The sequence below is a fragment of the Zea mays genome, chromosome 1 (assembly GCF_902167145.1).
Source record: "Zea mays cultivar B73 chromosome 1, Zm-B73-REFERENCE-NAM-5.0, whole genome shotgun sequence".
NCBI classification, from domain to species: Eukaryota; Viridiplantae; Streptophyta; class Magnoliopsida; order Poales; family Poaceae; genus Zea; species Zea mays.
The window spans coordinates 13,962,816-13,979,938 of NC_050096.1; the positions used below are offsets into that span (position 1 = coordinate 13,962,816).

Here is a 17,123-nt window from a genome sequence, read left to right on the forward strand (position 1 = left end):
AGTGATCTAAGAATAACCTTGACCATTTCATGGTCATCCCATTTTTTACTTCCGAGGTTGCGCACTTGGTTCACCAAGGTCTTGAGCCGGTTGTACATCTCTTGTGGCTCCTCCCCTTAGCGAAGCCGGAAGCGACCGAGCTCCCCCTCGATCGTCTCTCGCTTGGTGATCTTGGTCACCTCGTCTCCTTCGTGCGCGGTCTTGAGTACGTCCCAAATCTCCTTGGCACTCTTCAATCCTTGTACCTTGTTATACTCCTCTCAACTTAGAGAGGTGAGGAGTATAGTGGTGGCTTGGGAGTTGAAGTGCATGATTTGGGCCACCTCGTCCTCATCATAATCTTCATCCCCTACGGATGGTACCTGTACACCAAACTCAACAACATCCCATATACTTTTGTGGAGTGAGGTTAGGTGATACCTCATCATATCACTCCACCTAGAATAATCTTCACCATCAAATGTCGGTGGTTTGCCTAATGGGACAGAAAGTAATGGAGTATGCTTAGGAATGCGAGGATAGCGTAGGAGGATCTTACTATACTTCTTGCGCTCTTGGTGCTTAGAAGTGACGGACGCGGTGTCGGATCCGGATGTAGAGGGCGAGGAAGAGTCGGTCTCATAGTAGACCACTTTCTTCATTTTCTTCTTCTTCTCGCCACTCTTGTGCGATCGAATGCGTGAAGGGGATCCATCCTTCTTCTTGTTGGCGAACACCCTTGATGGAGCCTTCCCGTGGCTTGTAGCGGACTTCTCACCGCCGATCACCATCTTCTTGGCGTGATCTCCTGACATCACTTTGAGCGGTTAAGCTCTGATGAAGCATCAGGCTTTGATACCAATTGAAAGTCGCCTAGAGGGGGGGTGAATAGGGCAAATCTGAAATTTATAAACTTAAGCACAACTACAAGTCGGGTTAGCGTTAGAAATATGAACGAGTCCGAGAGAGAGGGTGAAAAACAAATCGCAAGTAAATAAAGAGTGAGACACAAGGATTTGTTTTACCGAGGTTCGATTCTTGCAAACCTACTCCCCGTTGAGGTGGTCACAAAGACCGGGTCTCTTTCAACCCTTTCCCTCTCTCAAACGGTCACTTAGACCGAGTAAGCTTCTCTTCTCAATCAAACGGGCACAAAGTCCCCACAAGGACCACCACACAATTGGTGTCTCTTGCCTTGGTTACAATTGAGTTGATCACAAGAAAGAATGAGAAAAAGAAGTAATCCAAGCGCAAGAGCTCAAATGAACACAAGTCACTCTCTCACAAGTCGCTATTTGATTTGGAATGAACTAAGGACTTGGGAGAGGATTTGATCTGTTTGGTGTGTCTTGTATTGAATGCTATATCTCTTGTAAGGTGTGGGAAGTCAGAAAACTTGGATGCCATGAATGGTGGGTGGTTGGGGGTATTTATAGCCCTAACCACCAAACTAGCCGTTTGGTGAAGGCTGCTGTCGCATGGCGCACCGGACAGTCTGGTGCGTCACCGGACACTGTCCGGTGCGCCTGACACGTCACCAAACCATTGGATTCCGACTGTTGGAGCTTCTGTATTCTGGGTCACCGGACAGTCTGGTGGTGCACCGGACAGGCACTGTTCAGTGTCCGGTGCGCCATCTGTCTCTGCTCTGACTCTGGCGCGCACTGTAGCGCATTTAATGTCTTCTGCAGACGACCGTTGGCGCGAAGTAGCCGTTGCTCCGCTGGCATACCGGACAGTCCGGTGAATTATAGCGGAGCGGCCTCCAGAATTCCCGAAGGTGAGCAGTTCGGAGTTGGAGTCCCTGGTACACCGGACACTGTCCGGTGGCACACCGGACAGTCCGGTGCGCCAGACCAGGGCACACTTCGGCTGACTTTAGCTCTCAATATTTGAATCCTTTCTCGGTCTTTTTATTGGTTTGTTGTGAACCTTTGGCACCTGTAGAACTCATAATCTAGAGCAAACTAGTTAGTCCAATTATTTGTGTTGGGCATTTCAACCACCAAAATCAATTTTGGAAAAGGTGTAAGCCTATTTCCCTTTCAATTCTTATATCGAGGCAGTAACATTCAGTGGACTGGAATTGGTGCTCTGCCACCACAGTGTGCAGCTTTAGCATCAGGAGGTGATCTCATGGAGGCTTTGCTCCATTCCTTTGAGGATATTTTCAGGGAACCTCACGGCCTCCCTCCATCTCGCCGCCATGACCACAAGATCAGATTATTGCCTGTTACTCCACCTGTGGCAGTACGACCATATCGGTACCCTCAATTGTTGAAGGATGAAATAGAGCAACAGTGTGATGCTATGTTACAGCAAGGTATCATTAGAGAATGCACCTCCGCTTTTTCATCCCCAGTGCTTCTTGTGAAAAAGTCTGATGGTTCCTGGAGGTTTTGTGTGGATTATCGCGCCCTTAATGACAAAACAGTAAAGGAAAAATTTCCAATCCCAGTGGTCGATGAATTATTGGATGAACTCCGTGGTGTTGTATTCTTTACCAAGTTAGATTTAAGAAGTGGCTACCATCAAGTACGCATGTACCCAGCAGATGTGGAAAAAACAGCGTTCCGCACCCATCGTGTCCATTTTGGGTTCCTAGTCATGCCCTTTGGGCTCACTAACGCCCCATCTACATTTCAGAGCTTGATGAATGACATATTGAAACCATTTATCAGAAAGTTCGTGCTGGTATTTTTGATGATATCCTCATTTACAGTAATAGCTGGACAGCCCATCTGCAGCATGTCAAGTTGGTTCTACAGACCCTCCGTGACCATCAACTAGTCCTGAAACGCTCCAAATGCTTGTTCGGGGCTGCTACAGTAGCTTATCTCGGACATATCATATCTGCAACAGGGGTCGCCATGGATCCCGACAAAGTTTTTGCTGTGGAAACCTGGCCACTTCCTAATAGTTTGCGAGCTCTCAGAGGATTTTTGGGACTAATCGGATATTATCGGAAGTTTATTGCTGGATATGGAACAATAGCAGCACCTCTCACCGCCTTATTGAAAAGGGAGTCTTTCCGTTGGACACCGGAAGCAGCCGAGGCTTTTACATTGCTCAAACAAGCCCTCATCACAACACCATTTCTGCAGATGCCAGACTTCACTCGTCGCTTTATTGTTGATTGTGGTGCTTCTGGAGTTGGGTTTGGGGCTGTCTTACATCAAGGTGAGGGCGCCATAGCTTTCTTCAGTAGGCCAGTAGCCCCTCATCATCAAAAGCTACCAGCATATGAACGGGAATTGATTGTCTTGGTTAAAGCTATCAGGTATTGGCGTCCATATCTCTAGGGGCGACCGTTCACAGTTTAGACTAATCACTACAACTTGAAATTCATCCTAGGCCAACGGTTATCCACCATCCCTCAACATACATGGGTCAGCAAATTATTTGGGTATGACATGACAGTTGAGTACAAGCCGGGCAAACTCAATGGAGCTGCTGATGTGTTGTCTCGCAAAGATGAAGTCCTGCTGAATCTACGCAGTATTTCCACCCCCACATTTGCTCTGTTTGACACTATACAGGCTGAGATGGGATCTGATTTACAGGCGGTGCCGCTCAGGCAGCAGTTGGTGGCTGGAACTACGAAGGAAGGGTGGTCCGAGGTTGATGGTCTCTTACTGTTCAAGGGAAAAGAATTTGTGCCAGATGCCTCATCCATGTGGCCCGTGTTGTTAGCTTCAGTTCATGAAGAAGGCCACGAGGGCATCGAAAAGTCCCTCAACCGTTGGAGGGCTTCCTTCCATAGTCCCCTTTCTGCCAGCCGCATAAGAGATTTTGTCAAGGGTTGTTCAGTCTGTCAACGTAATAAGTCCAGACACCTTCATCCGGCAGGTTTGTTACAACCACTTACGGTTCCTTCAGGGGTTTGGAGCGATATAGCCATGGATTTCGTGGAGGGGTTTCCAAAGGTTGGAGGCAAATCAGTTATTCTTACCGTGGTGGACCGCTTCTCAAAGTATGCTCATTTCGTGCCTCTCAGCCATCCCTATACAGCATCTTCGGTAGCTAATGCTTTCTTTGATCATATTGTTCGTCACCATGGTATTCCTTGCTCCATCGTCAGTGATCGTGATCCAGTTTTCACTAGTACATTTTGGACTGAGCTGTTCACCAGGACAGGGGTCAAGTTGCAGATGAGTTCAGCGTTCCACCCACATTTTGATGGCCAATCTGAAGTTACTAATCGGATCATCTTGATGTACTTGTGATGCTTAGCTGGGGATCGACCCCGCACATGGTTACAGTGGTTGTCCTGGGCGGAATATTGTTATAACACTTCATTTCAAACAACCCTTCGGTGTTCACCATTTCGGGTTGTGTATGGACGAGACCCTCCAGCTATTATCTCTTACCAACCGGGACTTTCCCCTGTAGCTGCTATTGACACTCAGTTACAAGATCAGGATGAATTTTTAGCTCAGATCAAGGAACGCCTCATACAGACTCAGCTCACAATGAAACAATTCCAGGATAAGTCTCGAAGGGAAGTACAGTTCACTTCTGGGGATTGGGTGTGGGTTCGACTGCAACAGCGTACAACTTTAGGAATCACACCAGCCGCCTACTCTAAGCTTGGGCCTCACTTCTGTGGTCCCTATCAGGTTCTGGAGGAAATTGGGACAGTATCTTACAGGCTTGCCCTGCCATCTCACGCCCGCATCCATAATGTGTTTCATGTCTCTTTACTAAAGAAATATATTGGGGCTCCCCCGGCTGCAATAGTTCCTCTACCCCCAATATTACATGGCAGAGTCCTGCCTCAGCCTGAGAAGGTTACTAAGGCACGCAAGAACCGAGGCGTGTGGGAACTGCTTGTGCAATGGCTGGGACAATCAGCCGCTGATGCAACGTGGGTTCAGCTGGAGGACTTTCGTCGCCGTTTTCCTGGTGTCCAGGTCGCGGACGACTTGTTTTTGGGGGAGGGGGGAAATGATACCGATGCATTTGTAGGAAAGGTATACCAGAGAAGGAATCGCCAGGAATAAAGGAAACAACAGATAAGGAATAAAAGAGACAACAGATAATTTTCTATATTTAGTCAGTCAGCAGATTAGGAATAAAAGAGACAGCAGATAAGTTTCTATATTTAGTCAGTCTATTTTCTAGCAAGTTGAGAGTGATATGATTTGTTTCTATATTAACCTGGGCTCAGTCTATAAGAGACCAGGGGTAGTTTGTACTAGGGATTATCAAAAGAAGAAAATCTCCTAGTCCTAGGAGGTTGCCTGGGCCCCTGGGGTGCACTGGAGGAACTCTCCAGCGTCCGGAACGCCACCAGGAATCCTCCTCCCCCTTCCCACTCCTATTTCCTGCGTTCATTGTCCACAACCTCCTGCTGAGCCCCCAACGAAAGCAGGGAGTTTGCGTCACTCGACCCCCAACTGATAAGGGTTTAAGGTCGGGAAATCTCACCCGTGAAGTTTATCTCGCAAGTCAATCCATGCAACACCACTCACGAATATGTTACGTTAATACCAAAACCATATATTGACACACATGCACAACATCATATATTATGTTAATCACTTTATAAATCCAATTTTAATCTAAAACAATGTTTTATCACACACGATTTCGCAATATACATCGGTGATAAAGATACGCCGGTTGACCATGTAAGTCAACAAAGGGTCGATAACGTCGTGACACTTAAAAGGAGGCGAGTCACACATCTATATGGGTGCTAGACTGCTAGCTAGGACATGTGTGATCAAGGCTAGGGTGATTCCCTATCAACAAAAATCTTTCACTTGAGCACCACGACTTTGTTGTTTTCTCTAGGATGCTTCGGCTATCTGAAATTCGAGTTAAAAGATCCAATCTTTTGGGTGATTTGGGTTGGATTGTGTTGACACCTTTTTGGAGGCGCCAATCACTTCAAAAGAACCAGCGGCGGTGCTCTCTTGTCAGGCGCGGACGGTCCGCGGCACAGGGCCGGACGGTCCGCGACCTGGCGTGAGGCGGCGGTGCTCTCTGGTCAGGCGCGGACGGTCCGCGTCACAGGGCCGGACGGTCCGCGACCTGGAGAAGGAGCTCGGGTTCCCTGCCTGACGGCCGAACGGTCCGCGCTCTAGGGCCGGACGGTCCGCGCGTGCGCAGGGGCGGCGGAAGATCGCCGGCGGCGCCTGGATCTTGCTCCCGGGAGGGACCCCGTCGGGGAGGAGAGATCCTAGGAGTTGTCTAGGCTCGGGCCGGCCGACCTAGACTCCTCTAATCGACGTAGAGTCGAGGAGAGGCAGAGAATTTGGGGATTGGAATACTAAACTAGGGCTAAACTAGAACTAGACTAGAACTACTCCTAATTGTGCTGAAAATTAATGCGAGATAGAAGTGGTATTGGTTCGATTGTTGGGGGTTCAATCGGCCGTAGCCCTTCATCTATATAAAGGGGGAGGTCTGGATCCGTTTCCAACTGTTTCCCGAGTTAATCCCGCGGTTTTAGGTAACAAATCCCGTGAGAAACTAGGAACCCTAACTGACTCTGCGCGCGCGTGGACCGTCCGCGCCACCACTGCGGACAGTCCGGACCGCGGACCGTCCGGCCTCGGGGCCGGACCGTCCGCACTGCTCTTTTTAGAGCTCAACATATGCCCCCTGCCTTTTGGTGAAGGTTGACGAACCAAAAGCATATGAACTAAACCTGATGTAGGTCACCGGCTTTTCGATATGGAGATTATTCAATGAAGCACCAATATAAAGGCCGTTTCGGATTGTATCTTTCTCGGCCATGACCATTTGATCAATGGATCAAAAGGAATAGAATGGAGGTGCCCCCCAGTCTGGATAGACGAAGGGACTATACATGTACCATGGATTCATCATCGTGCCATTCCATGTTTGAACAGGATAATATACCGACGATGAGTAAATAGGTGGAAAGTACCCTGGTCTCATAGAATGAATAGGCGATGCTTGTTGTGTCGCCTTTCGGGTCATTTTGTTTTAGCAGGTGACCGGGGTTTCTTTGTTGACCGATCACGTGGAACAATCTTTTTGCTAGTATTTTTGGAGAGCAACTGATCAAAAGTAGGATCGGCTTTGATCAGCCGATTATATGTGCTTTGACCTTGCGTCTTTTTCCTTGCTTTGTGTAGAGGTTGACGCCTTTGGTCATAGGTGGACTGTCCGGCTGAGTTAGCCGGACCGTTTGTCTGAGCACCGGATTGTCCGCACGTAGGTGCCGGACCATCTACGATGCTGGGGCTAGGCTGATGTGTTTGGTTTATTAACTGTGCCTGCCCCCCGGCGTCTTCGGACCTTTTAGCCTTCTCGTCCGAAGCCTTTCGAGTAATCTCCTTTTGTGATATATCTGACATGCGAGGATTGCTGATGACGATGCCCTTGCCTTTGCCTTTATCGGCCATTTCGGGCCGAACCAAGACCTTTTTGCATGTGAGTTCTATTGTATTAACAGGAAAGGGTTGTGTGTCTACTTGCATCTCCTGAAAAGCCAATCGACCCTCATTTATGGCTGATTGTATCTGTCGACGAAAAACATTACAATCATTGGTGGCATGAGAAAAGGAATTATGCCACTTACAATAAGCACGCCTCTTTAATTCATCAGGAGGAGGAATAGTATGAGTTAATTTAATGTTGCCGTTTTTTAGTAACTCGTCAAATATTTTATCGCATTTGGCAACATTAAAAGTAAACTTAACTTCCTCTTGTCGATTCTTTCGAATCGACTGTAAAGCAGAACACGCTGAAGGTTTAGCCTGTCCTGGCCAAACCAGTTCGGCGGTGTATACATCCGTGGATTCATCGTCCGAAATATCGTATCCCACTAGATGCATCTTATGGCTAGCCGATTTTGATGTTTCCTTACTTCGGCTTTCACAGGTCATAGCCCGCTGGTGTAAGTGCACTAGTGAAAAGAATTGGGTGCCATCTAATTTTTCTTTAAGTAGGGTCGCAACCCATTGAAAGCTAGCCCTGTCAGTTGTTTTTCTGCGACATGAATCTGAAAGCATCAGTTTCTAGTGTCTCGGAATCTCCGGATATAGTCATTAACCGATTCTTCAGGCCCCTGTCGGACTGAAGCTAAGTCAGCCAATTCTAACTCATGTTCTCCTGAGAAGAAGTGTTCATGAAATTTCTGCTCTAATTCTTCCCAAGAGTTAATAGAGTTTGGTGGCAAAGCTGCGTACCATGCCAATGCAGTATCAGTAAGGGACAACGAGAATAAACAAACGCGGTAGGCTTCCCCATCAGCCAATTCTCCCAAGTGTGCTATGAATTGGCTTATATGTTCGTGTGTGCTTTTCCCACTTTCACCAGAAAACTTAGAGAAGTCTGGTATTCTAGTTCCCTGTGGGTATGGCACGGTGTCGAATCGGTGGCTATAAGGCTTCCGATACGATTGCCCTGTACCTGACACACTAACACCGAGTTTGTCCCTGAACATCCCGGCTACCTCATCTCTGATCCTCTCTGCCATGTCTGGCGACCATCCATTGAGTTTGTGGGTGGAGATTTCAGGTTGCCTGATATTACTCTGTCGGCTTTCCTCCCAGGTATGTTTGAGGTGTGTGTTAGGTGTCCTATTAATGTCACCAGCTCCTGCCCTATACCCCTCAGGCTCTCTTGTGGCCGAATAGTATTCAGCCCTATGTCCATGAGGTGGTATGGCATGATTATAATGTGTTGCTGGTGGGGCACCATAATGTTGCTGCGATGAATGTGGGAACCGTGCGTATTGCGCAGCTCTCAGCTCTGCGTATGCATATCCGGACGGTCCGGCGTAAGAGGCCGAATGGTCCGCGACCTGGCCAAATGGTCTGAAGGTATATCCGGATTGTCCAGCCATATATGGTGCTATGTGGGTAGTCTCGTACCCAGACCGTCTGTCGTAAAGAACTGGACGGTCCGCGATCGGGCCGAATGGTCCAGGGCTGTACCCGGATGGATCAGCCATATATGGCGTGACTTGGGCAGTCTGCGCATGGACTCGTGTAGAGTCGGATGGTCCAGCGTAATACGTTGGTCGGTTCATGCCATATCCGGACGGTCCGGCATAAGATGGCGGACGGTCCGCAACATATCCGGACGGTCCGGCGTGATGCACCGGACGATCCGTGATGGGGCCGAAGTGTTCAGGGTTGTATCCTGATGGTCCGACCATGTATGGTGCGACCTGAGTGTTTTGTGTGCAGGTCTGCATCTGGTCGGACGGTCCGGCGAAATACGCCGGACGGTCCGCGGTATAACCGGACTGTCTGAGATGATGCTCGGACGGTCCGGTCGCGTCCAGTACCTGCCGCGTGCCTAGTGGTTGCGGCTGTGATGGTGACACGAAAGTGTGCATCAGCATACCATATGATGGCTGGGTCAAAGGTGACCCGTTTACAGCCAATGTGTTTGACGTGGGTGGCACTGTATTAGACTCTCGCGATGGAAAATTAGGAGCAACTGATTTCTCGTATGCACGTAAATGCATTTTAATAGATTCATCTACATATTGCTTTAACTGATCTCCTTGTTGATCCATGAAAGTCGTAAGAGATAGATCTGGAGTACTTACAGCGGGACCCTGCAGTGGAGCCGTGGAGGTAGGAGAGACTCCATGTCGATCTCCCCTTGACGGACGATCTTCTGGTGGCGATCCACCGTGAAGTGTGACAAGTACTTGTCTGCCGCCTCCTTGCGCCGTTCAGAGAGTTTATGCAGCAGTTCCGCCTCTTCCTTGTCGCGTTGTTCGTTCGATTGCCGCATCACCTCCTTCTCATCGCGCATTACGAGGTCTTCAAAGGGCCTTTGGTCATCAGCCGGGAGCGCCTCCATGACCGACTTGATGATGTTGGTAGTGGAGATCTTGGTGTGATCCTTAGAACCGGCCATTTATGGGCCGATTTTTAGCAGATCTAGACACCTATTCCCCAGCGGAGTCGCCAAAAAGTATGTTGACACCTTTTTGGAGGCGCCAATCACTTCAAAAGAACCGGCGGCGGTGCTCTCTTGTCAGGCACGGACGGTCCGCGGCACAGGGCCGGACGGTCCGCGACCTGGCGTGAGGCGGCGATGCTCTCTGGTCAGGCGCGGACGGTCCGCGGCACAGGGCCGGACGGTCCGCGACCTGGAGCAGGAGCTCGGGTTCCCTGCCTGACGGTCGGACGGTCCGCGCTCTAGGGCCGGACGGTCCGCGCGTGCGCAGGGGCGGCGGAAGATCGCCGGCGGCGCCTGGATCTCGACCCCGGGAGGGACCCCGTCGGGGAGGAGAGATCCTAGGAGTTGTCTAGGCTTGGGCCGGCCGACCTAGACTCCTCTAATCGACGTAGAGTCGAGGAGAGGCAGAGAATTTGGGGATTGGAATACTAAACTAGGGCTAAACTAGAACTAGACTAGAACTACTCTTAATTGTGCTGAAAATAAATGCGAGATAGAAGTGGTATTGGTTCGATTGTTGGGGGTTCAATCGGCCGTAGCCCTTCATCTATATAAAGGGGAGGTCTGGATACGTTTCCAACTGTTTCCCGAGTTAATCCCGCGGTTTTAGGTAACAAATCCCGCGAGAAACTAGGAACCCTAACTGACTCTGCGCGCGCGCGGACCGTCCGCGCCACCACCGTGGACAGTCCGGACCGCGGACCGTCCGGCCTCGGGGCCGGACCGTCCGCACTGCTCTTTTTAGAGCTCAACAGATTGGATGGACCGTGGAGTAGTGGTGCTGTTCCAATCTGCTTTGACGTCCTAGATTCATGTCAAGCTCGTGTGTGTTGTTGTTGCCCAGTGCTTCATTTCTCTAACTCCCTCAGATCAAGCTCGTGCTTTTCTGGTTGTTCTTTTCTCTCTGCATTCCAGCAACCACAACTGCAGCCTGCAGGTAGAGACAAACAAAGCTTTCAGTTCAACAAACTGGAGGTGATAGTAACTAGTGCAGCAGCAGTTCATTTTTGTTACCTGTTAACCGTTGCTCACATCGGTGATTGCTTCATTTGTTTAGCCGATTGTCATGAACTTTCACCTGAATATTAGAAGCTACACTTCGATTCTTTGTTGCTTCAGAGTTCAGACTTCGCTCTTGTCTTTCTAGCAGACAGCAGTAACAGTAGCTTAGGGTGAATTCTATCTCTTTTCTGATGTGTCATTTTCAAGCAATAAATGAACGATCTACTCAAGTCACCTTCAGCTATTAATTTATTGACTAGTTTATTTACTTTTGCTTGTTTCGTCACTGCAGCTTGTGTTCCGTTCTTGCCTCCTAGTAGCGCAGGAGATGCAGATGCAACTTGATCTTTTTCATCTTTCCAGGAGTATATGGTCATGTTGTAAGTTAGCTTTTGCCTCCTGCTAGCTAATGGTGCGTTTTAGTTTGCTTAGACTCTTTCCAGCAGATCGTGCGTGAAAAACATTGTTTGTTCAATGAAGTTTGAAATAGTGGATGAGATAAAAGACCTGTTGGAGATAACCTTAGTTGGCATATCTTAATTGTAGCTCTTGTTTTGATATTTTGCATGCTGTTTGGAGCTTTTTTACCAAATCATTCACCAGTTTTTTATTAGATTATACCATATTGTATAATATTTTTTTATGTTAGACATATCCTATATTTAAATTATGGGTCTACGCCAACCTCAATATATCTCAATCGTTTGTTCTAGAACTAGGCCACAAATGGGAGAGGTCATGACGACGAGTTACTTATGTATCAGTATCAACGGGTCGTAAGGGTCATGGACTCATGGCCTCATTCTCTTGTGTGTTTACTTGAACTCTCTACAGAGTTTGACTTGTTTGATAATTTCAAAGTATCGCTCTCTCAACTATGAGCATGTTTATAGCTTCTAGTTCTAGAGTATCTTGTGTGAAAGGAGTCGTGGAAGATGGAGCCTCACCTTATGCTTCATGTTCATGTCATTTTATTAACCTCCATGCAATGCTTAGTTCTAGTTGCTAGACAATACATTTATTTTATGCATAATTGTTTTTATGTAACTCAACTTTATACATATTGGCATAACAACCTTAGATTTCTAGTCACCAGTTTACTTGTAAACACCAAGCATACGAGATAAGAGATCTACAGTCTGTTCGTTTGGCTCTAATCTGTACCTGCTTCTACTGCTTCTATAATGTTTTGTCTCTATAGATTGCAGTTTCAGCAGTCCGAATAATTGACTTTAATCCGAAGTGAATAACTGCTATTCTTACTAGACGTAGAATATCATGTATCTAAACCATTATAAATTTGTGCCTATTGTAGTATCCACCTGAGTCATGTGCATGATTCCCTGTTCGATTTTCTCTCAATCTATATGGATTGGAGGGGATTGAGTGAGTTTAAATCCATATGAAGTCAAAATCCTTCATAATTTTTTAATTCCTTCCAATCCATAAGGTATAATAATAATCGAACAAGGTCTACTATGTTAGATATGGTTGTATTAGGCAACAATATATGATTGCAAAATTCTATAAGGGCCAAAAATATAATCTCCTCACCGCTTTCGCATCTATTAGGACATAGTAGCCAATAGGTGTGGTTGTGGATTCCACACGTGGTTGTAGGCACATGTATAAAATTCTACCACAAATATATCTATGGTTATCTCATTACATTCAATCATGCTTAAAATACAAAAAAATCTCTTATTGTGTCAATCTAATCGTTCGGGGCAGACACCCACGAGCACGGGTGCAAAATGTTACCTCCGCGTATCGATGTGGGTATAAATTTTTACCAATTAGAAAATTTATTGCGTATAAATATATACTCCGCTCATACCTTGACAAACTGTCATCCCTATATGCAGCACAATGCTAGCAAACAAGCATAATCTTACTAAAATGTAGCCTACATGCCCAGGACAACCAAATACCAATGTGTTACATAGTTTATGCTCGCTTGTACTATATTATATATAAGGTATCATGCATATTAGGACTAGCATAAGAGACCAATCACACCTTAGATCTTGTTTAGATGCACACCACGAATTGAATTTTGGTGAAAGTCAAACTAATTTCCACTTTGATCTACTTCGATACATGTGGATAAGATGAATATATGCATATTCAAACAAGACCTTAGCATGTTTCTATATAACTCTTTCTCTTAACTAAGGATAAATATAGTATTTAAAATAAAAATAAATATGCATGGAACATGCAACCACAACAGACATAATACCTCCAACATAAGTCTAAATTTAGCATTGCACATCCATGGTTCCTAGCCACCACAATTCTCCACCACCTCCAAACACCACGACCTTCCCCCATCCTCCCCTCCACCACTCCCGCCTAGCCCTTCGCTCCACCACCTTCGAGACTCCCCCTTCGCCGGTCGGCGTCGTTGGTGGTTGGAGAGATGGGGCAGCAGCGTACGTTGGTGTATAGCTTCGTGGCGCGAGGCACCATTGTGCTAGCGGACCACGCCGAGGTCTCCGGCAACTTTGCATCTGTTGCCGCTCAGTGCCTGCAGAAACTTCCTGCCAACAACAATCGTTTCAACTACAACTGCGATGGGCACACATTCAACTACCACATTCATGATGGATTTAGTAATGCACATTGTTCTTGCATCGCTTTATTCTCTCTCTCTCTCCTCGCATGCTTATAAGCCAATCGATCCTGCTATTTGTGCAACTTTTATTTGATGGCGAGATTTGTTATGCATTGGTGAATTAAAGTCGGCCTTCTTTACTTTTTTTGCTTGATAAAGATAATGAAGAAACCAGGTCCAGTGATGATTTTTAAGAGGGTGTGAATTTTAGATTATATCAACAACCGTGGCTTTAATTCTGGTGCAAAACTTTACCTGTAGCGTTTGATTTGATCAATGTTGTTACCATTATAACATTCTATTATTTCTCTACGAATGAGGTTAGACGTCACGGTATGAGTGACGTGTAAGCTGTGTGGCAAGTTTTAGATATTTTTAAAGTTATTGATAAAAAACTTACGGCTTTCATAACAATAATGTTAAGGTTCCTTTGCCTTGTGTAATAGATTAAGACGTGTGTTCTAGAGCATATACCATTTTCCAGCATTTTGGGTAAACATAACTTTGACACAAGTAGTTAACTTTGCCTTTTTACAATAAACTTCTATGTCAGAACACTAATAAACAAATTTTATGGAACATACGAGGATTATCACAAAATACATATCTGGGTGTGTGTGGGGGGGTTGTTTGGCCTAGCCGTCTAGTGCTTTTGTATTTGCTAGTTGCTTTAAGCTCCTTGCCTTAGTGCACTTCTTATAAATATAATAGGCATATCTCCTGCGAGTTTTTTCAAAAAAATATCAATATAGAATAATCATGTACACAAAAATTATATTTCAGTTTTGAGTTTGCACCATGAGTTTATCCTTTCATATGGGCATGAGTTACTATCAACTTCTACTTCCAACATACTTCTATAATATTGTTTCAGTAGTAACAAGATAGCAACATCACTCTCCTAAACAACAAATTCTTGAAGAGTTGTGCATGTCATTCATGTGACGGTGTCTTTGATTGTCTACAGCATACTGCGTTGTTGCTACTGAATCAGCTGGTCGACAGCTTCCAGTTGGATTTATTGAAAGAGTCAAGGATGATTTTTCCAAGAAGTATAGCGGAGGGAAAGCCAAAACTGCTAATGCTAATGGCCTCAAGCGAGAATATGGGTACTTAATGGCCTTATAACACTTTTCAGTAACCACTCCACACCTTTTTCATGTATATTTTGGGTGACTCTTTGGCACTAATTGGAAGTATTTTCTCCTAGGCCTAAACTTAAAGAGCACATGAAGTATTGTGACCAGCACCCCGAGGAGATCGACAAGCTTGCAAAAGTGAAGGCTCAAGTCACAGAGGTCAAGGGAGTGATGATGCAAAACATCGAGAAGGTGGGTAATGTCCTTTTACTATAGTGGTTATCAGTTACTAATCCTATGGGATCAATTAGTATTTAGGAACCAACTATTTTCTTTTACTTTAACTTACTAATAATCTGATGCTCAAATGGCTCTACATTGGTCATCAGGTACTAGATCGTGGTGAAAAAATCGAACTTCTTGTGGATAAAACGGAGGATCTCCGAGCACAGGTTCATCATGTGGAATCCCATTAGTCCCGTCTATCTGACTATCACCAAACTCAGTTGTTTTAATTCCACATCTAGGCACAAGATTTCAGGCAACAGGGAACGAAGATACGAAGAAAGATGTGGTGGGAGAATATGAAGATGAAGCTCATCGTTTTCGGCATCGTGGTTGCACTGATCCTCCTCATTGTCTTGACAGTTTGCAAGGACTTCGATTGCTGGTGATGTGAAATTACAGAGCCCATGCATCCGACCTGTTGCTTTTGTAGCCTTGCATTCCTTCACTTTGATGTTGTTGTTCTTGCAGATAAGATGCAGGAACATGAAAGGAAAGAACATGAGAAAAAATGTAGGGGGAGTGTAGTGCCATGACACCGCGGGACCAAAATCCATCATTTGTGTGATGTTGTTGGCATTGGCCACAATGTTCTTAGCTACGCCTAGAACGATGGGCTCAAATTAAGTTATAACAGGGCTCTCTAATATTTTAAATAATTGTAATAGTAGCAAATATCGTTGTGAATCATGATTTGATAAGGTGATTACTCTACAATTTAGTGAAGAGCTTCTTATTGATGTACCCCACTTCTAGCTGTGCTGGTGACACTTTGAGTTTCCTTAATGTCTTTGTAAGCCTTTTAGGGCTTGATGCATGGGGATTGGAGGGGATTTGGATTATATGGACCTCAATCCCCTCCAATCCCATGCATCAAACAAGCCCTTACTCTTGGGGACTTCACCTTGTTCCCAAGTATTTACCCCTTTTCTCATCTTTGCCAACGTCCCTGCTGCAGATCCGTGTTGTGCCACTTTCTGATATATAAAAGCACCTGAATCATTGCCAGTGCCAGATGGAGAGCATTTTAGTCTACATCCAATGCACTCTATCCTTACCATCTGTCTCGTTAGTTGTCAACCATACTATCAACTGTGTTATCAATTGTCGCCATCTGTTATCTCTACTATAAACCAACATTTTCTATGGTTCCACCATCGTCGCTTTTGGGAAAAACCTTGTACTTCTTTATAATGAACCTACGGTCCAAGCCTCCCCACCCCAATTTCAATAGTTGGCTTTCTCAAGTGTCTTCCTCCACCTCGACGAATCCCTCTACGCCCTCGCCCTCGCTCGCTTACCCTTTCTTCCCCAGGCACGACCGTCACCACCATTAGACACCTTGTCGTCGTCGTCTGGTGAAAGGGTCAGATCCCTATTGAAAGCATCTAGGCCACCAGTTGGTTTTAGTGATTAATGACAACATAAGATTATTGTGACACGTATGATTTTCATATTATATGGTAAGATAAGTCATAATGCAGGAATTTGGGCTTCAACAGGAGAAAACACCACGAAGGATGAACATCAATAAAATGGCTAAAAAGGACGCTAAAAAGGTCATGGTGTAATAGTTCTAAGTGTCATAGAAGTTGTTGGACACTTAGTTTAGTAATAGTGCCTTTATTTTCTTTTATTCGTAATATAAAGAGGGGTACTTGACCTAGGCATGTCTAAGTGTAGTGTGGTGGCTCACTCATACACAAAACTAGTGCTAGGTAACTCTTGAGAGCCCACAAAAGTTTAGAGAGAAAAATCAAACAAAAAACTTAGGAAAATGCACTCTGGATGCATCGGACCATGTTCTGGTGTGCAACGGACCTTGTACCCAGAGTGGCTTCTGTAGCCCATCCAACAAAGGGGTAACGGACCCCAGTCCGGTGCGCATTTGACAGTTTTGCAAGAGAGCTCTGTTTTATCTCATAGCAAGCAGGCGTCGGACCATGGTCCGATGGTCAACGAACCACTTGTCCAGAGAGTATGTAGTAGTACACCGTCTAGCCATTGGGGCACCGGCCCGGCCCGGTGCACATGGATCCATCTGTAGTAACGACTAGTTCTGGCAAACTAGCCATTGACAGCTATCAAAAAGAGATTTGGTGGGCACCAGACCTTGGTCTGGTGCGCCCCGTGACTAGTCAGAAACAATAACGGTTACTTTTTTGTTGGTTGGTATTTAAACCCCTTCCAACAGTCACATTGAAGTGTCTTGCTCCCCAACCACTTAATATTGATTACTAGAGCTTGCAAGGCCCATT

At 45.9% G+C, this 17,123-nt stretch overlaps 1 protein-coding gene across 2 annotated transcripts; it reads left to right on the top strand.

Moving 5' to 3' along the window:
* Window positions 1-13,207: 13,207 nt before the first annotated feature.
* LOC103631763 (putative vesicle-associated membrane protein 726) lies at window positions 13,208-15,611 on the top strand. 2 transcript variants are annotated; one of them, XM_008653176.4, is made up of 6 exons: window positions 13,210-13,499; window positions 14,469-14,610; window positions 14,712-14,832; window positions 14,970-15,032; window positions 15,108-15,250; window positions 15,337-15,611. In XM_008653176.4, coding segments are annotated over exons 1-6 (663 nt in total). In that variant the 5' UTR covers window positions 13,210-13,306; the 3' UTR covers window positions 15,338-15,611. The 2 variants fall into 2 exon arrangements, with proteins under 2 accessions (XP_035818644.1, XP_008651398.3); XM_035962751.1 differs by lacking the exon at window positions 15,337-15,611 and having other exon boundaries at window positions 13,208-13,499; window positions 15,108-15,254.
* The last annotated feature ends 1,512 nt before the right edge of the window (window positions 15,612-17,123 follow it).

Bases quoted from the DNA above. Each gene is read 5' to 3' on its own strand.
- LOC103631763 (XM_035962751.1), top strand. From the start codon at position 13,307: ATGGGGCAGCAGCGTACGTTGGTGTATAGCTTCGTGGCGCGAGGCACC. The intron at 13,500-14,468 runs GTAATGCACATT...GATTGTCTACAG, and splicing joins CCACATTCATGATGGATTTA to CATACTGCGTTGTTGCTACT. The intron at 15,033-15,107 runs GTTCATCATGTG...TTCCACATCTAG, and splicing joins CGGAGGATCTCCGAGCACAG to GCACAAGATTTCAGGCAACA.